General features: G+C 38.2%; 1 protein-coding gene across 5 annotated transcripts in view; it reads right to left on the bottom strand.

The window, feature by feature from the left end:
* Positions 1-1508: 1508 nt before the first annotated feature.
* GJC1 (gap junction protein gamma 1) overlaps positions 1509-26434 on the bottom strand; it is a 40967-nt gene continuing 16041 nt past the window's right edge. For all 5 annotated transcript variants that reach the window (XM_031965998.1, XM_031965999.1, XM_031966000.1 and 2 more), the window contains 2 exons: positions 9177-9252; positions 1509-7906 (listed from right to left, as the gene is read on the bottom strand). In XM_031965998.1, coding sequence (XP_031821858.1) covers positions 6696-7886 — 1191 coding nt within the window. In that variant the 5' untranslated portion in view covers positions 7887-7906; positions 9177-9252 and the 3' untranslated portion in view covers positions 1509-6695. The remainder of the gene's footprint in view (positions 7907-9176; positions 9253-26434) is intronic.

The following is a 26434-nucleotide window of genomic DNA, read 5'->3' as shown; positions in this document are numbered from 1 at the left end:
CTTCCCCGGCTAAGGACATCTCTGCTTTCTCATCAGGGCACAGGCCGAGCTTCTGTCCTGCTCCCCTCCCCTGGATCACAAACTTGAGAGTCAGGTCCTACTCTCTGCCTAGTTTTTGACTAGCCTTAAGTGGGTAGTGAAGAGGAGTGGCTTGGAGTCAGGAAGCCCCACCGTCCCAAGGTCAGATCTAGTCTCAGATATTTCCTGGCTGGGTGACCCTGCGTAAGCCACTTCACCCTGTTTGCCTCAGTTCCTCATCTGTCAAATGCACTGTAGAAGGAAATGGCCAATGACACTCTACAATCTTGGCCAAGAAAACTCCAACAGGGGTCTCAAAGGGTCAGGCACATCTAAACAACCAGAAGGAGATCTGAATGGGGAACAATCTTGGAAACCCAGAGAGAAAACCTGTTCCTGTTCTCAGCCCAATATCTTCAACTCAAGCTTTTTAGGGCTTAACTTCATACCAAAGATTTCATCCTAAATTCTGTTAATTATTTTTTTCCAAATAAAAAAACAGGTAAACTAGTACATATCACTTAATGAGATATTCATGGAAGGTATCTGAGGATCAACATATTTTCTCAGAAACTTGGAAAAAAAAGGTGGGGAGGTTTAATTCTACAGAGTGCTTAGGAATTCACACATCTGACCCAGATAGTTACCTTCTTGTTACATAGACTGGTGTTACATAAGTCTGGTCTTATAGCACATTTACCTGGGAATATACAGGACCTCCAAAGGCTTCTAAACCATTTCCCTTCCACTTGTGAGGGTTTTTTTTTGTTTTGTTTTGTTTTTTGTCTTTATTTATTTTTTAACCAAATATGGTTAGGCTGAGTCAGACTTCTCAGGAAGGGATCTGTACTTGTGCCATAACTAGTAACTGTTTAGCAGGTCATGGGAAAACAAAAACAATGTGGCCTTTAAAGATGTGGAACCCAGACCGCCCCCAAAACATAGCCCTTTAACCTTTCACCTCCTTTTTAGAAGAAGAGTCAGACCACCACTGACATTTCTGAGCTGTACCACTCCATACTGGGCAGGCAGTCTGACTGGACCTGCTTAGCCATAAAGCTCCCACAGGCAAACTTTCCAGAATTAAACCACTGAAAGGGGAAGGAGGAGGAGATAAGTGACCTGGAAGATCTGTCCTCTACATTGAAAATCCTTGTCCTACCGAAGTTCACTTCCTAAATGATAATACCCCAACCACATTAACCCAGTCATCCAGAGGGGCAGCCTCAGAGGGCCACATGTGACCCCAGAAAAGTCTTCTGAAGCAACTTTTTTTCCTCAGGGGATTTTCTGTGCAAGCATTCCCACTGAGATCAACTTACCAGAACACTGAAGAGGAGAATTTGGTATCAAATGCTATGACTAAAACCATTAAGTTCTTGGCGGCATTATTTTATACAAAGAATAGGGAAAATCTGAAACACGACATTTTCCGGCAGCTGGATTATTAATTGGTTTCAAGTTTTGGAAAAAGATGCACAGACCACAAATGAATCTTCTAAACTGTATTTGGAACTGACAAAACATTCTTTCAAAAACAAAACCTTACTGGAGACGAATCCCTGGACACAGGGCTTATCTCTGCCATAAAGCTTTACATTAACCACAGAGAGAATAAAATCAGAAATGTGTGATCTTTGGTACTGGAATGGATAGATACCCTGGTTATTCATGCACTTTCCAATTTTCGTACACTAAATAACATTAGGTCACTGGTTAACTTAATTGGGTTTTCTGTTTGAATTGCCCTAGGAAGTTGGAAATCCCAGCTAATTTGGTTCAATATTCATTTGCTAAGTACAACTATAAATAATTAGTGCCTGAGGTAGAGACTTCCATGAAAGGCTGGTTACAGAAAACAGGATTGAGCACAATAGGGGAAAAGATTTCCAATCTTCTAGGAAGCACATAAGCAGACATAGCCCATGGCCCTTACTCAACCAAAACAAGCAGCCTCATCCTGGGAAAAATATAACTCCTATTTTTATTTCTGCAGATTTTGGAATGGAAACAACATTCTTTGGTTGTTTAAATTCTGTAACACTCCTTCAAGGAGTGAGTATTACCTTTGAACATGGAATGTGCATGAATGAAACCCATTTAACATAACAAAAGAGAAAGAGTTATGTCTGGGCAGCAGCAAATTACAACATTTGAAGGTCTCCATGATGTGTAGACAGAATGAATGAGAAGCACACTCAGCTTGATGATTTCAAAAATTAATAGGACCAGAAAATTAAGAGATTACTGACATGAATGAACTGGGATTGACAAACTTTCAGCACTGTACAGTTTCCATTACAACTCTCTATCAGGGCTCTATTTTTTTTTTTTTTTGAAGGGGAAGAATTTTCTCATGGGATTACATGATTAAAAAAGGGTAAACTAAAAGACCCTGCCAAATTCAGCTCATATCCCACAGGAGTCAGGATTCCATCAACATATAAGGTCCACTTCCTGAAAGCAAAAAGGTCATGGGTCATTTTAACCAAGCTTCAATATAACCACAAACCATATATGGGATATTGAACAAGTGGAGAAAAAATTCCTGTGTCTCTAATACCTCATATTCATCACTCACAGCTGCCAAGAGCCCTGAATCATTACCCTCAGGTAATTTCTTCTGTCACTGGGAAAATTATTAGGTAAACATCTTATCACAAGTCCTTGCAAAAGGGAAGAGGAAGTCTCCAATACTTGGCTTTTTATTGAATGTTAACTGCCAGTACTCTCCCACTCCTCCCTATCCCCATCTACTTATCCATTGCAGCTTACTAAAGTCCTTAGAAAGGGATGGCATCAAAATGGGATGCAGAGAACACAAAGGGCCCAAATTTTAGCACCTGGAGGGTGCTCTCAGGTAGAATGCTGCTGCTTAAGTAAAACTCTTTCTCAGAAAACACTGCTTGGGTTAATAAGGTTCCCCAGTTTTTTGAAAGAGCTGTTGGGTCCTATCACCTGTGGTACTAGAGGAACATTTGGTTAACATTCACCAATTTTTTCAACTGCGTGTGTCTTATAGTTCAAATCCCAGACTCAGATGACAAAATAATGACAATACTTGGTCTGGGGATCACTGAAAGTTCTCCAGGAGCTCCGCTGAGACCAGCCCTCACAACATCCCTGTGAGGTAGGCGAGAGCGGCTCCTTTGCCCATTTACACAGAATGTTCCTGAAGCTTGAAAAAACAAGATGACTTGCCCGAGTTACAACATGGAGAAAGTGAGGAATGGAGGTTTGAAATGGGAGTCACAAGTCCCAGGCTGGGGTTTCATTAACAAATCACACACATTCTTACCTCCCTCCTTCAAACAAATAGAGGGGGAACTGATGAAGATGGTGGAGGCATCCAAAAACATACAAAAACAGTTTACTCAACACATCCAAAGCTTTTGGGAAAAATGTAATCACTTATCTATTTTTCCAATTCTTCTGTTAGAAAAAAGGTAGAGCATCTCCTCACTGAGTATAATTCCACAACCAAGGAAAAAGTGGCTTCCAAGATCTTATGGTTTCTGATTGAACAAAGACTACATAACCAGGTAAAACTACAAGGCAATCAAATAAAAGCAAATAAAGAGCATTAGCATTTAATTTGTGGGAAGTGTCTGATTTTTTTCATTAGCCTTTTTTTCTTCCAAGACTCACCCCCCCCCCAAAAAAAAAGGCTTCTTAAATGTTTCTCTGATGAGTCTCTTCCAAATGTTACATTTATGATGTTGTCCAGACAAGACGAACACTGCACTCGAATAAATGCAACCATGCTTCAAAGACCCAAGTCCTCCACTAGTCCTTCTATTAGGGAAGCATTCCACGAAGGATGGAGCAGGTTTTGTAAAAGATCAAATTCTGAAGTTCTCCAGCAATATGAAAAACCAATCAGAATGGCCTGTCTGAGCAGCAGAGGCAAGTCTGGAATCCTTAACAAGCTAAGAAAAAACTGCAACCAGGCTCCATGTTAAAGTAAATAAATAAACTGAGCAAGAAGTGCCTTAATTCTATTTTTTTGGTGGGAGGAAATACTGTTTGGTGGTGCAACGTTTAGTGAATTTAGCCAGACATGAGTCTTGAGATCTTGTTATAAATATGAGACAGCTGGGACTCTGCCCAGGACATACAGGTAGGCTCTTAAAAATATTGAATTGTTGGAATGGTTTGAACACTTCACACAAGCAAAGGCTGAAAGAAAGCTTACTGAGAAAAGAAATACCAACCATCAGGAAATTCATGTCATCCACAGAGGTGGAGGGAAGAGATAGTAAGAAGATGGTGGGGGGTTGTTTTAAAGAACTGCTGTTTCCATCTAAAATGCTCGAGTCACCCATAAAGTCATCAATGAGAAAATTGAAAAGAGAGAATAGTTCTCACAAAAACAGAGAAGAACCAGGGGCAGGAGAAGTGCATAATGAGCACTTGAGGCTTTAAATGTCTTTGATGGGTTCTTGACAATGAAGCCCTGACTGTTATTTTCCCCTGGCTAAGCCATTCTGCTCTTCTCTAGGCTTTTCCCAAAATTCCTCTTTCTTCAAGAAAGAGAGCTACTTGGAGCTCTACCATGCCTCAAGCTTAGGGACAGATGAATTAATTAGAGGCAATCCTTCCCTGGCTAGGCTTACTGAAGCTCAAATCTTGCATATTTCCCTAAAGTAAATGATGATACATTTCCTTCTTAAGCTTTTGCTTCTAAGGAAACAGTGTGTTTATGTTATTTATCTGCAATGTATCTATGGATTACATTTCCTGAATATTCTCTTTTTGTCCTTCTTGGATTTATTTTTAGTATAAAATGCCTGGGGGACCCAAAGGTCACTCTTTTTTTTTTTTTTTTTTTTTTTTTTGCTAAGCAGAAAAAAAATGCACCATAAAAGTGAACATGAATGGCTAGAAGGTAATTCACATGTTATGTTATGTTTTGAACTCCAATGGAGTTCTCTCTCCAATGGAGAGAGACAAAAACCCATAAAAAGGGGGGGAGGACGGCTTGCTTCTAGGATTTCACTGGATGAAAGGCAGCTGGCAGATTTTAGGAATTACATATAAAGAAACTGAGCTTTGAAGAACTCATGGCCTACAGTTAGGTCTCTAGGAGAGGTCCAAATAGACATCTCTTTGGAAAGATCTACTAGAGAAAAATTCCCTTTGTTTTCCTTTCACGACCAGGCAATTTAAAAAGAAAAGGTTCCATCCCCTTGGACAAACAATATGAAAATACCAGAAGGACAAACATTTTGACTTGAGCCAGATCACTTCTCCCCCCAAAAAGGCTAAAAATGTACATAAATTATCAGGACAGCTCTTCTTGCCAAAAAAACAAGAGTACCACAGGCTGCAAACACAGAAAAATCTTTCCTTTTGCATTTACAAATGCCAATTATTTGCCAAAACATCCAGAATGCCATACGGGATTGGTTTTCTGGAGAGAACTGAAGCCATTCTGGCCTATCATTTTCCCTAGCCAGCCAGGATTCCGTGGCCAGTTAGAATCCATAAGATCTGGATCCAGGTTCTCTGGTCTTTTGAGCCGGAGGAGCTTTTAACTATTATTCATACAAGCAGGATTGTTTGTATGCTTCCTGCTAATATATAAAACAGAGAACTGTTTATTACAGGCTTCGTGAAAGACCAGTCAGATTACAGGAGGGAGACTTAAGGCAATCCAGGTTTCATCTCCCTGCATCCATAGCCCCTATTTCAGGTGTGTCAGCCCCTGACTTTCCTGGAGTGTCCACTCATTTTGTCAGAGTGGACACTCCCAGGAAAGTCAGGCTACCCAGATATAGACATGCTTCCCTTTGTGCAACAGATGTGGGGAAAAAAAGAGATAGGTGATTTAAAAAAGAAATTGGATTACATTCTAGCGCGTTAACCAAGTTCACTAGCTGTCAAATCTTTTCATAGAGTGCTGCACTCTCCATCCCTACTGCTTTATTTTATTTTTTTGTAACTCGGGCTTTTTGTCTATTGTATTTGTTTCAAATGGGGCCTACCTATTCAAGAGACAGTTTTGAATTATCTGGGCAAGACCAAGATGGGTATGTATGTCTCTCTTAGGGAAGAGTAAAGGAACTTGGCCCACAAGGCTGCAAGGTTTTCTTTTCAAATTTGCAAACTCAGGGTTCCTTCTTGGCCTTTCTCTATAACTGAAGCCTTTCCTACAGCATGAGGCACTTTTATTAAGAATTGCATCTATTATAACTTTAAGCACATGGCAAAAGTCTTCTGACCAAAGTATAATAACACTAGCCAAATGCTAGGCGTTATCTATTACAGCTTTTTTTTCTTTAATATAAAAGTATAACTGCAGAGGTCAAATGTACAAATACAAAAGAAAATTAGCATACTAAAAATGTACCATAATACTGTACATAAAAAACTGTTCAACAAGAATGATTTAAATATATCTGTTCTTTTCCAGATCTGGAAGACACAAGGGTAAAGTTCTGCAACCGTGTTATTGCTGAGAACATGTGCCCGAGAACGCTTTGTTTCTCTTCTCTCCCACTCCCCAGTCCCCCCCTCCCGGCCCCAAGTCCCCCTGAGCTCGGATCACCGGCCAACACTAAACATCCCTGAAGATAACCAGAGCCAAATGTTTACTCAATGGAAGTCATTATTCAGTGAGCCGCTTGCTGCTTACCATAAACGAGGAGAAGCACAAGTTATGAGCCCAGCCAAGATTAAATCCAGACAGAGTTCTTCCCATCCCCAGATTTGCTACTGGCACTGCTTTTGTTGGAGCCAGCTTTAGACCCAGCTTTGGACTTTTTTTCCCGGGGGCCATGGCGGTTGTTTTGGTGGTTGTAGGCCTGGATGGCCAGATCCAGGCGCTCCTGGGCCACCTTGATTTCTCGCTGCAGCATCTCGAGGTCTGCAGGGAGGTTCTCCTCGTTGCTCCCGTACTGCTGCTCCTGAGCAATGTTGGCCTTGTTCTGCTTGTAGGCGATCTTAGCATTGGACAGTTCAGTATACTGGATCTGATCTGGTTTGACCACAATATTATAGCCAGGTGGAGCAGATGGAGTATTCCAAGTGAAAGGATAATTATAAGCACCTGAATCTTCCAGTTCTCTCCTTTTGCTATTTAGTGAGTCCCGGATAGTCCCAAACCCCAAGTGGAGCATTTCCCAAATGTTGAGGATCAGACAGAGGCCTGTCACACCATACATTATCAGCAAGAAGATGGTCTTTTCAGTGGGCCTAGAAATGAAGCAGTCTATTTTATGAGGGCAGGGGACTCTGCTGCACACATAAAATGGGCGGACCTGGAAGCCATACAGAAGATATTGGCCTACCAGGAAGCCCACTTCAAACAAAGTCCTTGCTAACAACTGCAGCACGTAGATTTTCATGAGCCCATCTTCCCGAATCCGCCGCCGGCCATCGTGCTTAGGTTTAGGCTGACTCTGCTCCTTATTCTCTTTTTCACTTTCCAATTCCATCTCCGGGTACATCATGGGGTCTTCCTCATGGTCCTCCTCAGTTTCTTCCAGGCCGCGATGCTGCTTCCAGCGCATGGTGTAGGGCTTGCTCCGCGCCGTCTTCTTGTCAGCCTCTCCATGCTCCATCTTGGCAATCTTATGAATGGCATAACCCAGATACATCACCGAGGGGGTGGCCACAAGGATGATCTGGAACACCCAAAACCGGACATGGGACAGAGGGGCAAAGGCATCGTAGCAGACGTTCTCACAGCCTGGTTGTTCTGTGTTGCACACAAATTTGCTTTGCTCGTCATAATAGATGGACTCCCCACCTACAGCAGTGAGTACGATCCGGAAGACTATCAATATGGTGAGCCAAATCTTCCCCACAAATGTGGAATGGTTGTGGATCTCCTCTAATAGTCGAGTAAGGAAGCTCCAACTCATGGTGACTGGCTTGGCTTATCCTGTACACAAAGAAAGAGACTCAGCAGCGAAACCTACAAGGGTTTTAAAACTTGAATAAATTTTTGTTACTGGGAAGGGAAGAAGAACTACTCTCATGCTTATTTAAAACCAGGTAATCTAAACTCCAGGCACACACACTAACATTCGTGAATCACAGTGTAAATGGTACCTTGCCTATCTTCCCCACTGGCCAATCCAATTTAACTAAACTATCAGGGTTTACATTTGAATCAAAATGACCCTATATGGTTTGGATAGTTCTAGGTCCTGCCTAGTCTCAAAATTACCTCAGAATAGGACCTGAACTGAATTCCAACACTTTCTCCAGGCCTGCGCAGATTCTAGCAATATTAGAGATGGTATAAAACCAAATTAATCTCAGGAAAAAGAATATAGTGAATTGTCATTTCAGTATTCTGATTTTGGATTCTAGAGGCATCTACAATCTACTAAGTTTTTAGTAGTAAATACTACTACTTAAATGCTTAAAATATCTTAAATATTCATTATCAGCTATAACATAATTACTAAATGATAAACTCTTAGGCACACCAACCCGTGAAACGTGGATTTTTATTGTTCATTAAAGATTGCAAATTTAACACCATCTCTTAACTTTATGTGTTAAAACAAGAATCTATCTACAATGTTTACTTCTATCTCATGCAGACACAAAGGAAGTTAGTCCTTAAAAGAGGACTTTTTTAAACAGTCCCTCACTCCAAAATAAGGATCAATTAAAAATGAACAAACTATATGTCCTTTCAGGAGCAGTGAAAAGTGGGAACAGGCAGCAAAGTGTTAAAGGGAGTTAAGAAAATACTGTAGCTGGAAATCATTAGCAATAATCAAGAGTTGAAATTTAAAGACAGAAGGAAATTTAAGAGTAGACTCACTCCTTCAGTACCCCCCTGGCTAGCCTGTCTTATATAGCATAATCTAGGAACCTGGTTTTGTTTAAAAGACTGCAATGAGTAAGTTCGGCAACAAATTCTATGACTGTTTCATAGAATAACAGAAGTTGAAAGCAGATGATTACATTTAAACTATAGTTTAGTTTAAACTATAGTTGGTAGATATTAATTCCAGTGAATGGGATGGCCCATTTGAAATAACTAGTTAAACTAGGTCTATATTTTAAGAAAAAGCTACTTTTGTTCCAAAAATTTTAGACTGCTTGTTAGAATACTGGGGAATGTATTTCTGTTCCTTCCATTTAATGATAGCTTTATCTACCCCACTCAAAAGAAATCTGAACACATATTTTACCTGTTAGCCAGAACTTCGGTTATACAGAATACACCTGAAGAATGGATGTTTATCTTGCAGTTCTTCCAGAATCCCACTGCAAGGGGGAAAAAAAAAGATAGGGTCTTAAGCCTCTTCCTATAGGTGACAATGAGTTACTAAAAAGTCATATTCAAAAGGCACAAGGAAACAAAAGTTTCTTTATACCAAAAGCACTGAAAATGAAGGGCCTGAATTATGATTCAAATTTTACATTTCTCCTCTCTTTTAAAAACTATATGAGACAGGACCAACAAAACAGCAGTGAACTATATACTCTTGACACAGGGATCTATGAAAACATGACATGAAGATGAAACATTTATGAGAAACAGAAGCTGATAAACTCTGTCATCCATAGGAAAAAGCCAAAGCAGAAGCAATCCCAGCTCGCTTAAGTCAGGTCACCAGAGGGACCACACGCATCTTTATTCTCTACCTTTTTGGACAATTCCACTATTTGTTATAAATAAATTTGCTCTGCTGGGCAATGGAAACCAAATTATTTACCTAAGAGACCCCCTAGCTCTTTCTCTGACAGCAGAAGGCAGGTGGCCTGGCTCCTCCGCCTGCTCCTGCTCACCCCCTTCCTGGACAGCCAGTCCTTCAAGGTGTAGTGGTCCTCAGGCCTCCTTGAGGGCTGCCTGCAGTTCTCCTCCCCTCCAGCAGAGGGGGCTTGAGCTATTTTGATCGTCTTCAGGCCCTGGAGTCATCTCTCCACCACTCCACCCCGACCCTATCCCCCACTCCCCACTGGGAGAAGAAGGGGCACTTCATGTCACTTGTATCCAATACTACTTCTGAATCGGTGTCTTCTCACCCTTCAATCAATGAATGTTAATCAAATGCCCACTACTGGCCAGGCACTGCAGAGACCAGGATCTCTAACCCTGGGGTCACAAATTTGGGTTAAAAAAGATCGGTAACTGTTTTAATAGAGTCCATTTCCTTTGTAATCCTGAGTCCTTTGTTTTATGCACTTTCAACATATTATTCTGGGAAAGGGTTTGCTGTCCTCACCAACACGACACTACAGAGAGAGGTTGAGAAGCCCCTGACTGATCCAAAGAGCCAGGAGGAGCGGGAGGGCAGATGAGGTGTCCAGGGGCAGCCAGCAGCAGGGATGGGAAAGGTCATTAAGAATCTGGCACGAGCCCTTTCTGAGCGCAGGTAGCCAAGAGGGGAGTGGAAGTTTGGTACCTCAAGTTCAATCTAGGAACCTGAAATTGATTCAGGTTCAGAAATTAAAGTTGAAAGATTTAGGCAAGGCCACTGACCTGGATCAGCAAGCCTGGACTCTTTACAACTAAAAGTTAATAAAGGAATCTGTATCATTAGGCCAGTCCTTTGCTTCTCTGGGCCTTCATTTCCTTATCTGGGCCACAAGATCTCCAAGGCCCTCCCTCCCAACTCTATCATTCTATGACTCTGGTTGCTCAAGGTCTGCACAAACCATGTAAAGAATCTCAAGAACTTACTATAAAAGTTCAGAAATAAAAAACAGAAAGGCTTCCAACTGATTTCCAAAGGCATTAAAAGGGTTAACATGGAAGAAGTTTCCATAGTTCTAACATCTACATATGGAAGAAAGTTTTGGCAACCATGTATCTGAATGGATGTGATTGTCAGTGTTTCCATATATGGGAGGCAGGATCATTTCCCCAAGAGATTCAATAGACCATGACTCCATCCTTGGCTCTGCCACTAACTAGGTGTGGGATTTTAGGCAAACCATTCCCCCTCTGGACATAGGATTCTTTGTCTGCAAATAAAATTAAGGGGCTAGACCACCTGGTTTCAAAGATCTCTTTCTCCTTCTCTGTGACTTTAATAATAACTATACAAAAAGTAAAAAAGGATTAAGTCCCTTAAATATCCAGGGGGAGATTTGGTACCCCTCAAATTGGTGTACTAGAATGCTACAAGTCAAATAAACCATCATGGTCCCAACTCTATTGATAGGGTTAGTTCAACTTGCAACTCCAGGCTCCTATCAAGAACCCCCAACCTTTCTCTATTAAAACCACCCTGGAATGAACTATTTTTAATTATTTAAATGTGAAAGATAGCAAGTTTCTAACAAAGCCCTTTAAAAATGCTAATATCTATAGGCAGGGTCCCTCCCAAATTACCAAATGTACCAACAACAAAACCCTTTCCTTTTAAAAACTAATTTTAAAAATTCTACTAACTCCAGAAAGTCAACAAACAATAAACCAGCAAACATTCACATCACTGAGCACCACTATATACCAAGCACTATGCTAAGTATTGGGGATACAAAGACAGAGTCAAAGTGTTCCTCCCCTCAAGAATCTTACATCATTACTGGCAAAGACAACATGTACATATGTAGATATATACATGACACAGACAAAGCAGACACTTGCTAACCTTGTATGGAAAAGCAGGAGAGATTGGGGGTTGAGATGGGGATGAGCCAGACAGACTGGGAAAGGCCTCCTAGAGGAAAGCACTTGAACTAAATCTTTTTTTTTTCTCTCATTTTATTTGTTCTGACTTAACAGATACCAAATAAAATGAACATTTACATGTATATTGTGGAACAGGAGGGTAGGACTGTCCATAACACTATGAATCTTTTATATACAACTTGCTTTTCTTTTTAATTAACATGATAGATTCAGCATGTACATTTTATAGCTATCTCACCTGATTCTTTTTTGCTTTTCTTCTCTTCTCATTTTAATATTTTTTGGGGGGAACTTCGCCCTATCTCTTCTCTCTGAATCCCTCCCAGTTGAAAAAAAAAAAAAAGACAAACCCTTTAACAAATGCACTGTCAGGCTAAAGAATTTGCCAATTAGTCATGTCCAAATATGTATGCCTCTGTCAAAGGTGGGAAAGAAGCTGCATCAGTGGCTCTCTGAGAGAAATGTTATTTCTACTGATTAGAGCTGACTCCCTCTTGAGCACTCTAAGAAGCCAAGGTAGAAGGGAGAGCATTCCTCATGGGAGGGACAGGCAGTACCAAGGCATGGAGAAGAGGGATGGAATTGGATCAGAACCACTGGAATGAAGGGTGCCTGAGAGGGGAATAACATGTAAGACGACTGGAAGGGAAGGGGAGCTTTACATCAACAGAGGAGGACATCAGATAGGTCACTGGGAGAGCTTTACAACAAACACAAGTTTTTACTGGCTCCTAGGGGCAACAGGGAAACAGTGGAGTTTGAGTCGGGGGTGACATTGGTGAGATCTAAACCATAGGAAAATCATTTTGGTGGCCATTAATGTGGATAAAGGGGAATAGATATGAGAGATATAAGAACTAGACATAATAAGAAATGGCAACTGAATGGAAAGAAATGGCACTATCATTCTTCATGATAGTGAGAAGTTAGGGCTGATCCAGAGACTATCTACTTGGACGATTGGAAGTCTTAACAGGGAAGTTAGAAGATGGGTGGGGTTAAGCGTAAAGGAAATGAGTTTTGCTTTAGACATGTTGACTTTGAGTTGTCTGGGTAACCTAGTTAGAAACATATAATAGACAGCTGGTGATTTAGAACTAGAGCTCAGGAGAGAGACTAGGGATGGATAGATAAGATCTGCGAGTCATTGCATATAGATGATTAAATCCATGGGAGCTGATGAGGTTATCAGAAGAGAATAGAGAAAGTAAAGAAGCTTTTGGGGAGAGGGCACCCACTATTAATGCCCGAGACACGGATATTGTTCTAGCAAAGGAGACTCAACAGGACAAGGAGGAATAGCACCACACAAGTGCATACTAAACAAATATCACAGTATCACAAAACTCATAGATATTTAGAGTGTCGGGAAGGCAATGGTGACCAGTAATAAATATCAGATTGTTACAGAAAGATCAGACCATTTGTAGTCCCCAACCTACAAAGAAAAAGAACCATGTCCCATCATCTATAACCAACATTGGTCAATCACATATATTATTTTCCTGATTCTATTTCCTTCACTCTGTACCAGTTCTTCCAAGTATTCCCACTCTCTTAACCCTTTATCCCATAATAAATTCCATTATATCCATATATCACTATTTCTTTAGGCACTTGCCAGTCAATACACATACCTTCACATTTTTTCTATTACTACAAAAATGTTTTTAATGAATATTTCAGTGTATATAAGACTTTTTTGTCACTGATTTCATCAGGGTATATATGCTTGGCAATGAGATCAAAGAGCCTGGAAGAGTTTTAGTAAATTTTCACACATAATTCCAAATTGTTTTCCAGAACGATTAGATCCATATGGATATCTTGTTTTCCTTTGACCTTTACCATAGGTTGACTTTACCATGCCCTAAGACTATAAATTGTAGAGAAAATGCATTGGTAGAAGGAGTTTGTGTAAATTCCCTATATTTTGGATGTGTCAGTTTTTCAGAGATATTTGATGAAAAGATTTGCCAAAATCATCACTTTTCTTCTTATTCTAGTTGCACTGGATTTTGTGCAAAAGTTTTTATATTCTTATACTGAAACTGTCTTCTGTAATTACCTCTATCTTTTGCTTATCAAAGGGCTTCTTCCCCTAACTTTATAGTTATATTAAGTAACTTTCCCTAATTATTGTTATATTAAATAGCTTCTTTACATTTTAAGATTCCTTGACAGCATCTCCTATTCTCTCATCTTTTGCTGTAGTCTTTCATAAATAGTTGGCTTTAATTTCGGCCAAAATCAGCTCCTCTATTTGTACCCTTGATCCCATCCCCTCCAGTCTCTTACAGACGTTTATATCCATTATCATCTCTAATTTTCTATTCCTACTTTATGTCTATAAACATGGCCAGGTCTCCCCCCCCCCCCCCCCATCCTTAAACATCTTTTATTTGATCCCAATATTCCACAAAGTTTTCTCTTTATATCCCTCCTTCCTTTCACAACCAAACCCCTAAAAAAAGTTGTCTATACAATTCAGAGGTACCACTCCAGATCTCTCAGATTGGCTAAGATGACAGGAAAAGATAATGACGAATGTGGGAGGGGATGTGGGAAAACTGGGACACTGCTACATTGTTGGTGGAATTGTGAACAGATCCAACCATTCTGGAGAGCAATATGTAACTATGACCAAAGGGCTAACAAATTGTGCATGCACTTTGATTCAGCAGTATCTCTACTGGGTCATGATTCTTTTTAACAATGAGGTAATTCAAGGCAATTTCAATAGATTTGTGATGGAAAGTGCCACCCAAATCCAGAGAGCAAAAGCTATCAAGACTGAATGTGAAGGGAAAGGGACCTGTATGTGCACGAATGTTTGTGGCAGCCCTTTTTGTAGTGGCTAGAAACTGGAAACTGAATGGATGTCCATCAGTTGGAGAATGGCTGAATAAATTGTGGTATATGAAAATTATGGAATATTACTGTTCTGTAAGAAATGACCAACAGGATGATTTCAGAAAGGCCTGGAGAGACTTACACGAACTGATGCTGAGTGAAATGAGCAGGACCAGGAGATCATTATATACTTCAACAACAATACTAGATGATGACTAGTCCTGATGGATCAGGCCATCCTCAGCAACAAGATCAACCAAATCATTTCTAATGGAGCAGTAATGAACTGAACTAACTATACCCAGAAAAAGAACTCTGGGAGATGACTAAAAACCATTACATTGAATTCCCAGTCCCTATATTTATGCACACCTGCATCTTTGATTTCCTTCACAAGCTAATTGTACAATAATTCAGAGTCTGATTCTTTTTGTACAGCAAAATAATGTTTTGGTCATGTATACTTATTGTGTATCTAAGTTATATTTTAATATATTTAACATCTACTGGTCATCCTGCCATTTAGGGGAGGGGGTCGGGGGGGGTAAGAGGTGAAAAATTGGAACAAGAGGTTTGGCAATTGTTAATGCTGTAAAGTTACCCATGTATATATCCTGTAAATTAAAGGCTATTAAATAAAAAAAAATAAAAAATAAAAAAAATAAAAAAAAAAAAAGACTGAATGTGGATCTAAGCATAGTATTTTCATCTTCTGATGTTGTTTTTTGTTGGCTTGTTTTTTTTTTCCTTTCTCATGTTTTTTCCCCTTTTAATCTGATTTTTTTGGCTCAGTATGATGAATATAGAAATATGTTTAGAAGAATTGCATGCTTTTATCTTATATCAGATTTCTTACTGTCTTGGGGAGGCAGGAAGAGAGGAAGAAACATTTGCAACACAAAGTTTTGCAAAGGTGAATACTGAAAACTATTTTTGTGTATTTGGAAAAATAAAAATAAAGTATTTTTAATGAAACAACTTTTAAATATAGAAAAAGTTGTCTATAAATATCATTAATGAAGACTGATCCATAATATTTAAATAAAATCTTGTCAAACATATTATAGCTAGTTATACAAGAAATAGTTTATTATAAACAAGTTGGATTTATTGCAGGGGCAAAAGGATGCTTCAAGATTAGGAAAACAATCAATATAATTGGATTATATTAAAAACAAAAATATATAAAGTTACACAACTATCTTCAGAATTGCAGAAAAAGCTTTTGACATAATACAAAACTCATTTATGCTAAGACCCTAGCATAAGAAGAGGAAGAGAAGGGTCTTTTTTTTAATCACAAAAAGCATGTCTCTAAAATCAAAAACAATATCTTATGCAATGGAAACATATTAGAAGCACAAGGATGCCCTCTCTTTCTGATATTAGTTGATACTGTTCTAAAAATGTTGGAAGTCACAATAAGGTATAAATGTAGATAAAGAAAAAATAAAACTATCCTTTTTTGCTGACATGATAATTTTACTTAGAAAATCCTGGGGAACTGCCAAAGAAACTAATTAAAACATTAGAGCAGGGGTCCTCAAACTAAGGCCCTCAGCCAGATGCAGCAGCTGAGGACATTTATCCCCCTCACCCAAGGGTATGAAGTTTCTTTATTTAAAGGCCCACAAAATAAAGTTTTTGTTTTTACTATAGTCCAGCCCTCTGAGGAACAGTGAACTGGCCCCCTATTTAAAAAGTTTGAGGACCTTTGATCAGAGTTTTGGATAAGCTACAAACTACAAAATAAGCCCACAAAAACAACAGCATTTCTACTAAATAATCAATCCAAAATGCAACAGAAATAGATCACACTCAAAATAACTTAAAAATGCATGAAATATTTGAAAGTCAATCTACCAAAGCACACACTTTTATAGATTCAATTACAAAGCATTCCTTAAAGATATACAGACAAACTCAAATATCTACAGCAATAGTCAGTGCTCATGGCTGATCCTTGCCAATATAATAAAAAATGACCAATTTATAGTTATAATACTATACCAACCAAACTATCAAAGAGATACTTCATAGAACTAAACCTTTCCAAAAAGATCATTTGAAAGAACAAAAAATCAAAAGGAGATAGCACTTCCAAAACTACATTTACAAATACTATCATCAAAACCATTTGACATTAATTAAAAAAAAAATAGAAAAGTAGACCAATGGAATGAACAGACTAGACAAGGGAGAATCAAAAATAATGCAACTAAGTAACCCAAAATTTGACAATCATAAAGTCATAAATTACTTAAGGAAAGAAATTCCTATTTGAAAAAATCTCTGGGGAAATTGGAAAACAGTCTGGCTGAAATTAGCCTTAGACAACTGCCTTGCAACATATTCTACAATAAATTCTAAAAGGAAACAAATCACATCACCACTCTCACCTCTCTTCCCACTCCTTTTCAGAGGAAGAGAAAACTGTCTGATTTTTTCAAATTATTGATTTTGCCAGTTTTTCCCTTTCCCTGTAATTTGTCTCCTGACCTCATCATCCAATTGACACTATTCTCTTTCTGAGAAAGAGGTCAGAAGGGAATGTATTCCAGGTACAGAGGAAAGCAACAAGATGGGAGAACAGAGAGGGAGCTTGGCTGGATCAAGGAGCCAGCGAAGTAGATTTTATTCTGGAAACAATTGGAAAACGAATGGAGTTGGCTGAGGGAACATGGTCAGTAAGTGCTTAAGAAAAATTACTTTGCCAACAGGGAGTAGGATGGACTGGCTGGTGAGAGATGTGAGGCAGATGTAGGCATCTAAATCGGAGCTTGGCTAAGGCAGTCCAGCTGTGTTAGTGGAGAAAAGCGGTGGCATGAGAGAGATGAATGTAGAAATGACAATATCTGGCAACTGGGATGAAAAAAAGAGAAGAAGTTAAAGATAATATTAAGATTGTAAAAATCAATGCAGAAGAATTAGGTGAGAGAGGAGGGTTGGTAGTTCTGGAATCCTACTTTCACTGGAAATGGGTTAAAGAAGGAATGATGCATATGTGTCTAGGAAGGTATAAAAATTTTCTAAATTTGGAAAGAAATGAGGCTTAGGGAATAGGGAAGGAGCAGAGAACAAGAGAAAGATTTTTATAAAGAACCCTACTCATCAGATCTAGATTAAAGAGAAAACAACACATATATTTAGAAGGGAATACAAATATTCTAAATCTGTAAAGATATAAAGGGTGAGGGAATAGGATATTAGACATAGAAGGGTATATAGATGAACAGGAATTGGATAAAGAGGGAAAAACATATATATTTGAAAGGGAAGAAAAACCTTCTAAACAAGAGGACTAAGAGATAGGGTAATAAAGGAGCAGGGTAGCAGACAGAAGTAAAGCAGAGGAGTCAGGAAGAATAGGAAATAAGAGACACAAACAAAACAAAAATCAGGAGAAGAATTAGGTTTTTTAAAAAAGCAGGAGTAATAATCATGATTTCAAAGTTTAAAGCTAAAAGAGATTTAATCAAGAGAGAAAAATAGGGAAATGGTACTATATGTCAGCTACATCAATAAATAGTTTCAGACTATTTAAAATAGCTAGACAGTGTAAGGCTGAAAAATCATTGTGGTATAAGAAATGATGAGTTGGTGGATTTAGAAAAACTATGGAAAGACTTGGAATTATGAAGATATCCATCTTTAGAGAAAGAGAGGCCAAACAAGCATAATATGGTCTTATATAGTTGCATATGAATGTATGTATGTATATATGTGTATGATTATAAGTATGTATGTGTATATATTTGTATAAATGTATGTCTGCCTGTCTATTGTCACCTTCTTGGGGGAGAGGGGAGGAAAGGGGGAAAAAAAGAATGAAATAAAAAGTATATTACAAAGACCAAAAGACAAAGCAAAGAAAGATGGACAGCTCTGAATACAATGTGTAGTATTTATTAAAGAAGGTTTTCTTGAAAAGTAAAGTTATTGATTTATAATTTGAATTCTCTCTTATGTTCTGCTACGCACATAGCAATACCCCCCTATTTTGTATTTAAGTTTAAAATAAATAAATAAGTAGACAAAAAAAAAAGATTACAAATCTGAGACATTAGAAGGATGGTGGTACTTTTGACAGAAATAGGGAAATCTGGAAGAGAAGAGTGGTTTAAGTGAAAGATGAGTTCAGTTTTAGACAGAATTCATTATTTAACTCTAAAATTTACCTGTTTTATGAACTTCAATACTATTATTATTGAAGACACCACCATTCTTTCAGTAACACAAAATCACAACCTTCACTTTTATTGCTTACTAGTCTCCTAACTGATCTCCCTGCCACAAGGCTCTCCCTACTTCAATATATCTTTCACAAAGCTGCCAAAGTTATTTCTTTTTTATTCTGAACTAATTGAAAAATGACTTCTTCAATGAAAATACAAATCTATTTTCTCTCCCTCCCACATTGAAAAACAATAAGGAAAAGGAAAACACTGGTAATCAATATGGATTGTCAAACAAAATAACCTTCTGTATTGATCATGTCCAAAGAATATTTTCTCACCCTGAACCCTAAATCCACTACTTCTCTGTCAGGAAGAAGTTAGTCCTCTAGAATTGTGGTTGGTTACTGTATTGCTCAATGTTCTTAAGTCTTTCAAAGTTGTTGGTTTTTATAATTTTTTTATTATAATATAATTTGTTCTCCTGGTTCTGTTCACACCTCATTCTCCATAAGTTCCTATGTCTTTCCACATTTCTCTGTTCTCTAACTCATTTATTACAATGCAACAGCACTCCATTATAATCACATTTTGTTCACCATTCCCTAATTGATGGATACTCCCTTAGGTTCCAAATCTTTGCCATCATACAAAAAAAAGCTGCTATAAATATTTTTGTATACATGAGTCTTTTCCCTCTTCCTGTCATGTCTTTGGGGATGTAGGTGGATCAAAAGATAGTAATTGTTTGAGCACAATTTCAAATTGCTTTCCATAGTAGCTTGTCCAGTTCACATTTCCATTTCTTTTCGTTTAAAAATCTTTTAAAATTAAATTTGTTTTTCAATTTACAAACATTTATTTCCCTTCCCAAAATGGAAGGGGGGAAGCAGAGATAAGAAAACAAAATTCTTCTAGCAAATATGCTAATTAAACAAAACAAATTACTGCACTGGTCATGTTCAAAAACACATATCTCCTCTTGCATCTTGAAACCATTGCATCATGGTTAAGAAATTGTAAGTGGTCATTGCATTGATCAAAGTTCTTTAATCAAAATTCCTAAAGTGCAGCTCTGACCATAACACCCAGCTGTGTTTAGTAAAATCCAGTGTTGTCTTATTGCCACTAGGATCAAATATAAATTTCCATGTTTTGAATTTAAAGCCTCTCATAACCTGGCCCTATCCTATCCTTATAATCTTCTTACCCTGTCCTTCCCCACCCTGCATTCTATGGTTCAGCCCACTGGCCTGCTGGCTGTTGTTTTTCCTCAAACAATGGTCTGATTCCTAGCTCAATGCCCATTACATCTGTGGCCTCTCCTGCCCACAGTGCTCTCTGTTTCCACCTCTTAGAATTCCTGACTTCTCTGAAATTCACCACCTTCTGCAGGTCTTTACTGACCCCTCAAATGTTAGTGCTCTACTTTCTGCAGTATTACTTAATTATATTGTATGTACTCATTTATCTACACATTGTCTCCAGCATTAGAAAGTAACCCACTGGAGGGCAGGAATCATTTTTGCTTTTCTTTGTAGCCTCAGCCAGCATAATGGTTGGCAAATAAACATTTTTTTATTGATTAACTAATAATGTGACTGTGAAATCTCCTAATCTCAATTTCCTCAAAGTCCTTAAAAGGAAAGTACTTTGTGAGATTGACATAGAGTGGTAGGAAGTACACCGGATTTGGAATCAAAGGACCAGAGATTAAATCTCCTGTCTACACCTTACTAGTACTAGACATGATACCAGTCACTTTCCATCTTCGGGCTTCTCATTTTAAAAATGGGATTGGATTAGACAATTTCTAAAAAGCCTCTTCCAAGTCTTTATCTATAAAAGGGATAAATCCTTAGAGCCTATTATATTCTATGGGAAACCATCATCAATTTAAGAAAATTAATTCTGACCCATACATCAGAAAAAGACCACAGGGCCATATGAAAAGATGATGGAAATAAATCAATGAAAGATAATAGAAGTTCAAATATAAACAAATTGAAAAAAATTATGCTCTTTCAAACTAAAAACATTTAAATTAAAGTTAAGATGAAGAAGGGAAAAATATCCTATAAGAAATCTAATACCATAGAATTCTCATGGAAGAAAAATATTTCCTTTCTCAGCAAGGAAATTCGAGCCCAAAGCAACAGAGAAGCATCAAAGCAAAAAGCCAAAATGATCCTCTTCAAACTCCTATATTCCAGCAATAAGTGATAATGTAGAGAATTTTTTAAAAATTGGAGTCAAAAGGTACAATGAAATCAGGGTAGTAACTGAACAAATGCATCACGACATCACTGATCTAAGATTCTATTTAATATTCCCCAAGGAACTCTCTGCTGTCTCTTTTACTTCCTCTCTTCTAATATTAAGCATGAAATCACAGAATATAGGGACCTGATCCCTTCCATGCCTCCTCCCCAATTATAAAGAGTGTAACTTCTTCCTATTCTTCTTTTCCCCTGAGGCCATCTTGGTAAGGAATTACTTATGACACTGTGCCTTTGGTTAAATGCCTTGCTCTGGGCCTCCAAGTCCTCATCTATATAAATGATAAAGTACAAGTAGACATCATTGATGGTCTCTTCCATTCCAAATCCTATGACTTCCTCATCAAATCTTATGTTTTTTTCTCTTCTTATTCTTCTTGATCTTCTTGATGAATCAGACACTCTGGACCTACTGCTACTTCTTAAAACTCTCCGGCTCCCCTTCATTTCTTCAACTAAGTACTTCTTGTGATTGGGAGGGTTTTCTCACCTCTGTGACTGCTACATTTTGTCTCCTCAAATTTCTTCCAATCTCCTGTGCTATCTCCTGAGGATCTGTCTTTTATTCCCTGTCTCAGAGCCTACTTCCACAGCCTCATTTATCACCTCTATTCAGATGACTCCCAGATCACCATTTCTGCACCCTTACCTCTAACTCCAATCCTAAATATTTAGGTGTACAAGACTGTCTCTACTGGAACATCCTGTCAAACATAGGCATGTTAAAATGACCACTTCTGCCACATGCCCCCAAACAGATTCCCTTGTAATTGGCACTAATTTTCCCTTAGTCCAAGACAAAAAAAAAACCTTATAGTTATTTTTGACTTCTCCTCTCCTTTATCTACTGCATCTTGTCCATCATCAAACTTTGTCATTTTCTCCCTCCCTATATTAAATACACCCCAGATTGCTAGGTGTTACAGTGGATACAGTACTAGGTCTGGAATCAGAAAGTCTTGAGTTCAAATGTGAGGTCACAGACTTACTAGCTGTGTTGGAAGTCACTTCACTTGTTTACCCTTGGTTTCCTCATCTGTACAATGCGGGCTTTAATTTTATCTATAGTAAATTTATTAATTTATTATTTAAAATAGCACCCATTTCTCCCAGAATTGTTGTGAGGTTCAAATAGGATAATAATTTAAAAACAGTAAGAATAGTGTCTGGCACATAGTAAATATAAAAATATATAAATGTCAGCTATCAATTATTATTAATCTTCTTACTTACTGTCCACACATACAGGCTATATACTCTTCCAATATATGCCCATGTCTTTGTTTAAGCCGTTCCCTCTTCCATTTCTTGAGATCTAAAACACATATTCCTTGCAAAACAGCTCCTCTCTCTGACTTCTATTACTGTTAATGGTACACCATTTCCCCATTCATCCAGGATCCAAACTTTGGAGTCATGTTCAACTTTCCTTACCCTCAACCCCACATCCAGTCACAGAGTGAGCAATAATTCTTTCACTCTCTATCATACTGGCCCCTCCTTTCTATTCTTGTTGCTATCATCCTACTTCAGAACATAAACAAAATCTCTTACTTGGAAGTCTTCCTGTCTCTTACCTCTACCCTTCAAATATATTCTACATGAAATCTTCCCAGGTTATCTTCCTCAGACATTTACTTTTAGCAAAAACAAAGAAAGTCAATGAGGCAGAAATGAATGTAGGTGATAATCTGTATGGAAGGAAAATAAACGGACCTTCCTAACTCAAGGTGAAAGATAACAAAGTTTCCCTAAAACCTCTTTGAAAATCTAAAATTCTATAATTCAATCTACATCTTTTGCTTAAAAGCCTCCAATAACTGAGTATTACCCCGTAGATAAGCCCTAAAATTCTCAGGCTGGCATTCAAAACCCTCTGCAATCTAGCCTCAAGCTAACCTTCAAAACCAATTTTCTACCACAAAACAACTGAGCCATTACTCTGAACTGAAACATGTCTTTTTGCCTTCTTGTCTCCCTTCTTTGCTTATTCTAGTCTCCCTATCTAAATAGTCCTGTCCTTCTGGAATGGACATACATCCTTTAAGGTTCAGCTCACATCCAACTACTCCATGAAATCTCAGATGGATGAAAACATAGATTCATCAAAGAATGTAAGTATGTCCCTTATATTCTCAAATGAACTTCCAAAGTTCACATTTACCCATACATAATATGTATTATACACACATGCATGCATGCACATGTACATGTGCCTTGAACGTAAGTAGTGAAATATTTCTAAATGAATAAATCAGATATACAAGCTAGTCTGACCATACCTCACCTGCAGTCCAAGCATACCTTATCCCTCATATATAGACTTACATTAAGTCTTCTAATTAATCTATAGACCTCTCTTGCCTCTCTGTTTGCATGTCACAAACTCAATGATCACCCTGCTGCTAGTGGCATTTCTCTACCCATTACTTTGTTATTTATTGTTTTTATACGTATAGTGCAGTTAGCCCTGATAGAATGTAAGCACCTTGAGGCAGAGACAGTTTGTCTCTGCATCCCTAGCATTTAGCCCACTGGCTGGCACACTGTAAATTTCCTCTCAAGATTTTAAGTGAGTAACAGAATTGGTAAAAATTACAAAAGTAGAGGAAAATCTGGCAGAAAAAAAGCAAAATACAAAAACCAAAACCAAAACACGATCTCTATATAAGCCAAAACAGTTGACTTTGAAGAAAGGAAACACAGAGACTAATGATCACAGGTTTCCCTGAAGAACATGACAAATCAAAAAACCTGAATATGATAATTAAAAAAAAATAACATGCAAGAAACTGCTCAGTTCTGTATTTAAGACTTCTGAATATAGAAAACAAAATGACAAAATATTGCCTCGAGAAAAAAAAGGCCTGCTTTTTAAATTCCCAGACACAACTGTTAAATTTAACAATTCCAATGGCAAATTCTGCAAGCAGCCAGGAAAAACACTCTCAAACAATGTGAGATTACTATGAACCCACTAGCAATTAAAGTAGGAAATGAAATAGTAGTATAATTCAAAAAGGAACTCAAGCTGAAACAACCCCAACACACACACATATACAGACATCAATGAAAATTCTGGGAAATCAGCAAAATAAGCATTTCAAGCATTTCTGGAAAGAAAAACAACCATCCATGAGCAAAATACTGAACGGAGAGAAAACATGTACATATTTGGTTAAAAACACAGAGACCTGTGCAAAGCACCAATACACAAATACAAAATAACTGGGCAAATTAAAGAAAAGCCACCCACATAAGGAAGAGCCTAAGCTGAGTCTCAAAGAAATCCAGGGATTCCAAGAATCAAAGAAAAGAAAAGAGAGAAGTGCTAGGGGCTCAGCTGGTACAAATCAAAGAAAAGGGGAAGAGAATATTATTAGGCCAGGAGCTCTAGATCCAAGAGAACACGAAGGGGAAGTATGGAGAGGCATACTGGAAGGGCTGGATGAGGGCAAGCTGTGAAGCACTTTAAATACCAGTGACATGGAAACAGTGCTGGGGACAAACCATATTGCACCCAAATCAAATTATCACTAAAATAAACTGCTTTACATGACCTAATAAAAAGTCCTATTAAGAAAGGAATCCTGGACTGGAAACTGAGTGGATGTGCATCTGCTGGAGAATAGTTGAATAAGTTATGGTATATGAATGTTATAGAATGTTATTGTTCTGTAGGAAATGACCAACAGGATGATTTCAGAGAAGCTTGAAGAGACTCATATGAACTTATGTGAAGTGAAATGAACAGAGCCAGGAGATCATCGTACATGGCAACAACAAAATTATATGATGAACAACTGTGATGGATGTGGCTCTTTTCAACACTGAGGTAATCCAAGGCATTTCCAATAGGCTTGTGATGGAAAATGCCATCATATCCGGAGAGAGGACTAGGGAGACTGAATGTGGATTGAAACATAGTATTTTCACCTTTTTGTTGTCGTTTGTTTTCCTGAACCCTTTTGATCTGATTTTTCTTGCAAAACATGTCAAATGTGGGAATGTTTTAAAGACCTGCACATATTTAGCCTATATCAGATTCCTAGCCTCCCCCCAAAATGTCACCATTATAATATATCTGCTCATAGAACCTCTTTTGCTCAAAGCAAGGCAGGACCCCTTATGCCCCAGGGCAACCCTTTCTACCTCAGTGGCTCTAATGACTTGGAAGCTTTCCTCCACATCAAGCTTAAATCTACTTCTCTTTGACTTTGACCTACTGCTCTAGTTTTGCTCCAGAAAGTCAAACTGAACATCATAGTCTTTCAAATAGTTAACTACTACTATCTATCTCACCTTAACTCTTTTTTCTCTAAGCTAAACTTTGCCATTTCTTTCAACGAGTACTCTTATAGCACAAGATCAATGTTCTTTCTAAAATTTAGCCTCCAGAACTGAACACAATACTCCACCAGGGGTCCTCAAACTTTTAAAATATGGGGCCAGTTCACTGTCCCTCAGACTGTTGGAGGGCTGGACTATAGTAAAAACAAAAACTTTGTTTTGTGGGCCTTTAAATAAAGAAACTTCATATCCCTGGGTGAGGGGGATAAACGTCCTCAGCTGCTGCATCTGGCCTGTGGGCCATAGTTTGAGGACCCCTGCTCCAGACAGTCCGATCAGGGCAGAGGACATTAAGATTAGCACTTCTATTGTCTAAAATCTCTACTTGAGAGAAATGAATGTATTCATATATCAGGTTTTATATTTACTGTTTTTACCCTCAGAGTAGCCATTAATGATGCTCAGCAATCCAGCTAGGGAGCTCAGTACATAGAGTGCTGGGCTTTGTCTGCCTCAGTTTCCTCAATTGGGAAATGGGGAAACAACAGCACCTACTGTCCAGGATTGATATGAGGATCAAATGAGAGAATATTTGTAATATTTGTAATATTTTGTAAAGCCCAGTGCTCAAGAAAGAGAGGCACTTAAATGCTTGTCCTGTTGGGGCAACTAGATGGCACAGTGGATAGAATGCACCATGTCCCTCTTCCCCTCCAAGTCAGGAGGACCTAAGTTCATTTCCTTCTCAAATGCTTTACACTTACTAGCCATGTGACCGCGAATGAATCATTCAACGCAATTGCCTCACAACAACTAAATAAATATATAAACGTTTGTCCTATTGTTGAACCTTTCCCCTCTCATACTCATCCTCTCTCATTCAAGCCCAGTTCCTCCTCTACTTCCATGAAGCTTTTCTGAGTAATAGATATTGATCTTGTTTATGTCTGAATTCCTACAATATTTAGAGTCAATACCACATAATTTAGCACTTAAATAGTTTTCCTATCTTTTTCACCCTGACTATATTGTAGGCTCCTGGAAGGAAGTATAAGTCACATCTGCAGCAGGAAGTAGAAATCTTCACCCCAAGTTTCCCCATCCCCCAATAGTAGGAGCTGGGATTTAATTTTAGTTCTTTCTTTCTCTCAGTTGACAGAGATTTTCAAGAAGAAAAACCATAACAATTTATGTTTGTTTCTAAACAA

This window comes from Sarcophilus harrisii, chromosome 4 (genome assembly GCF_902635505.1).
Source record: "Sarcophilus harrisii chromosome 4, mSarHar1.11, whole genome shotgun sequence".
Taxonomy (NCBI): Eukaryota; Metazoa; Chordata; class Mammalia; order Dasyuromorphia; family Dasyuridae; genus Sarcophilus; species Sarcophilus harrisii.
Note: the sequence above shows the minus strand (reverse complement) of the source record. Positions and strands in the feature narration are given on the sequence as shown.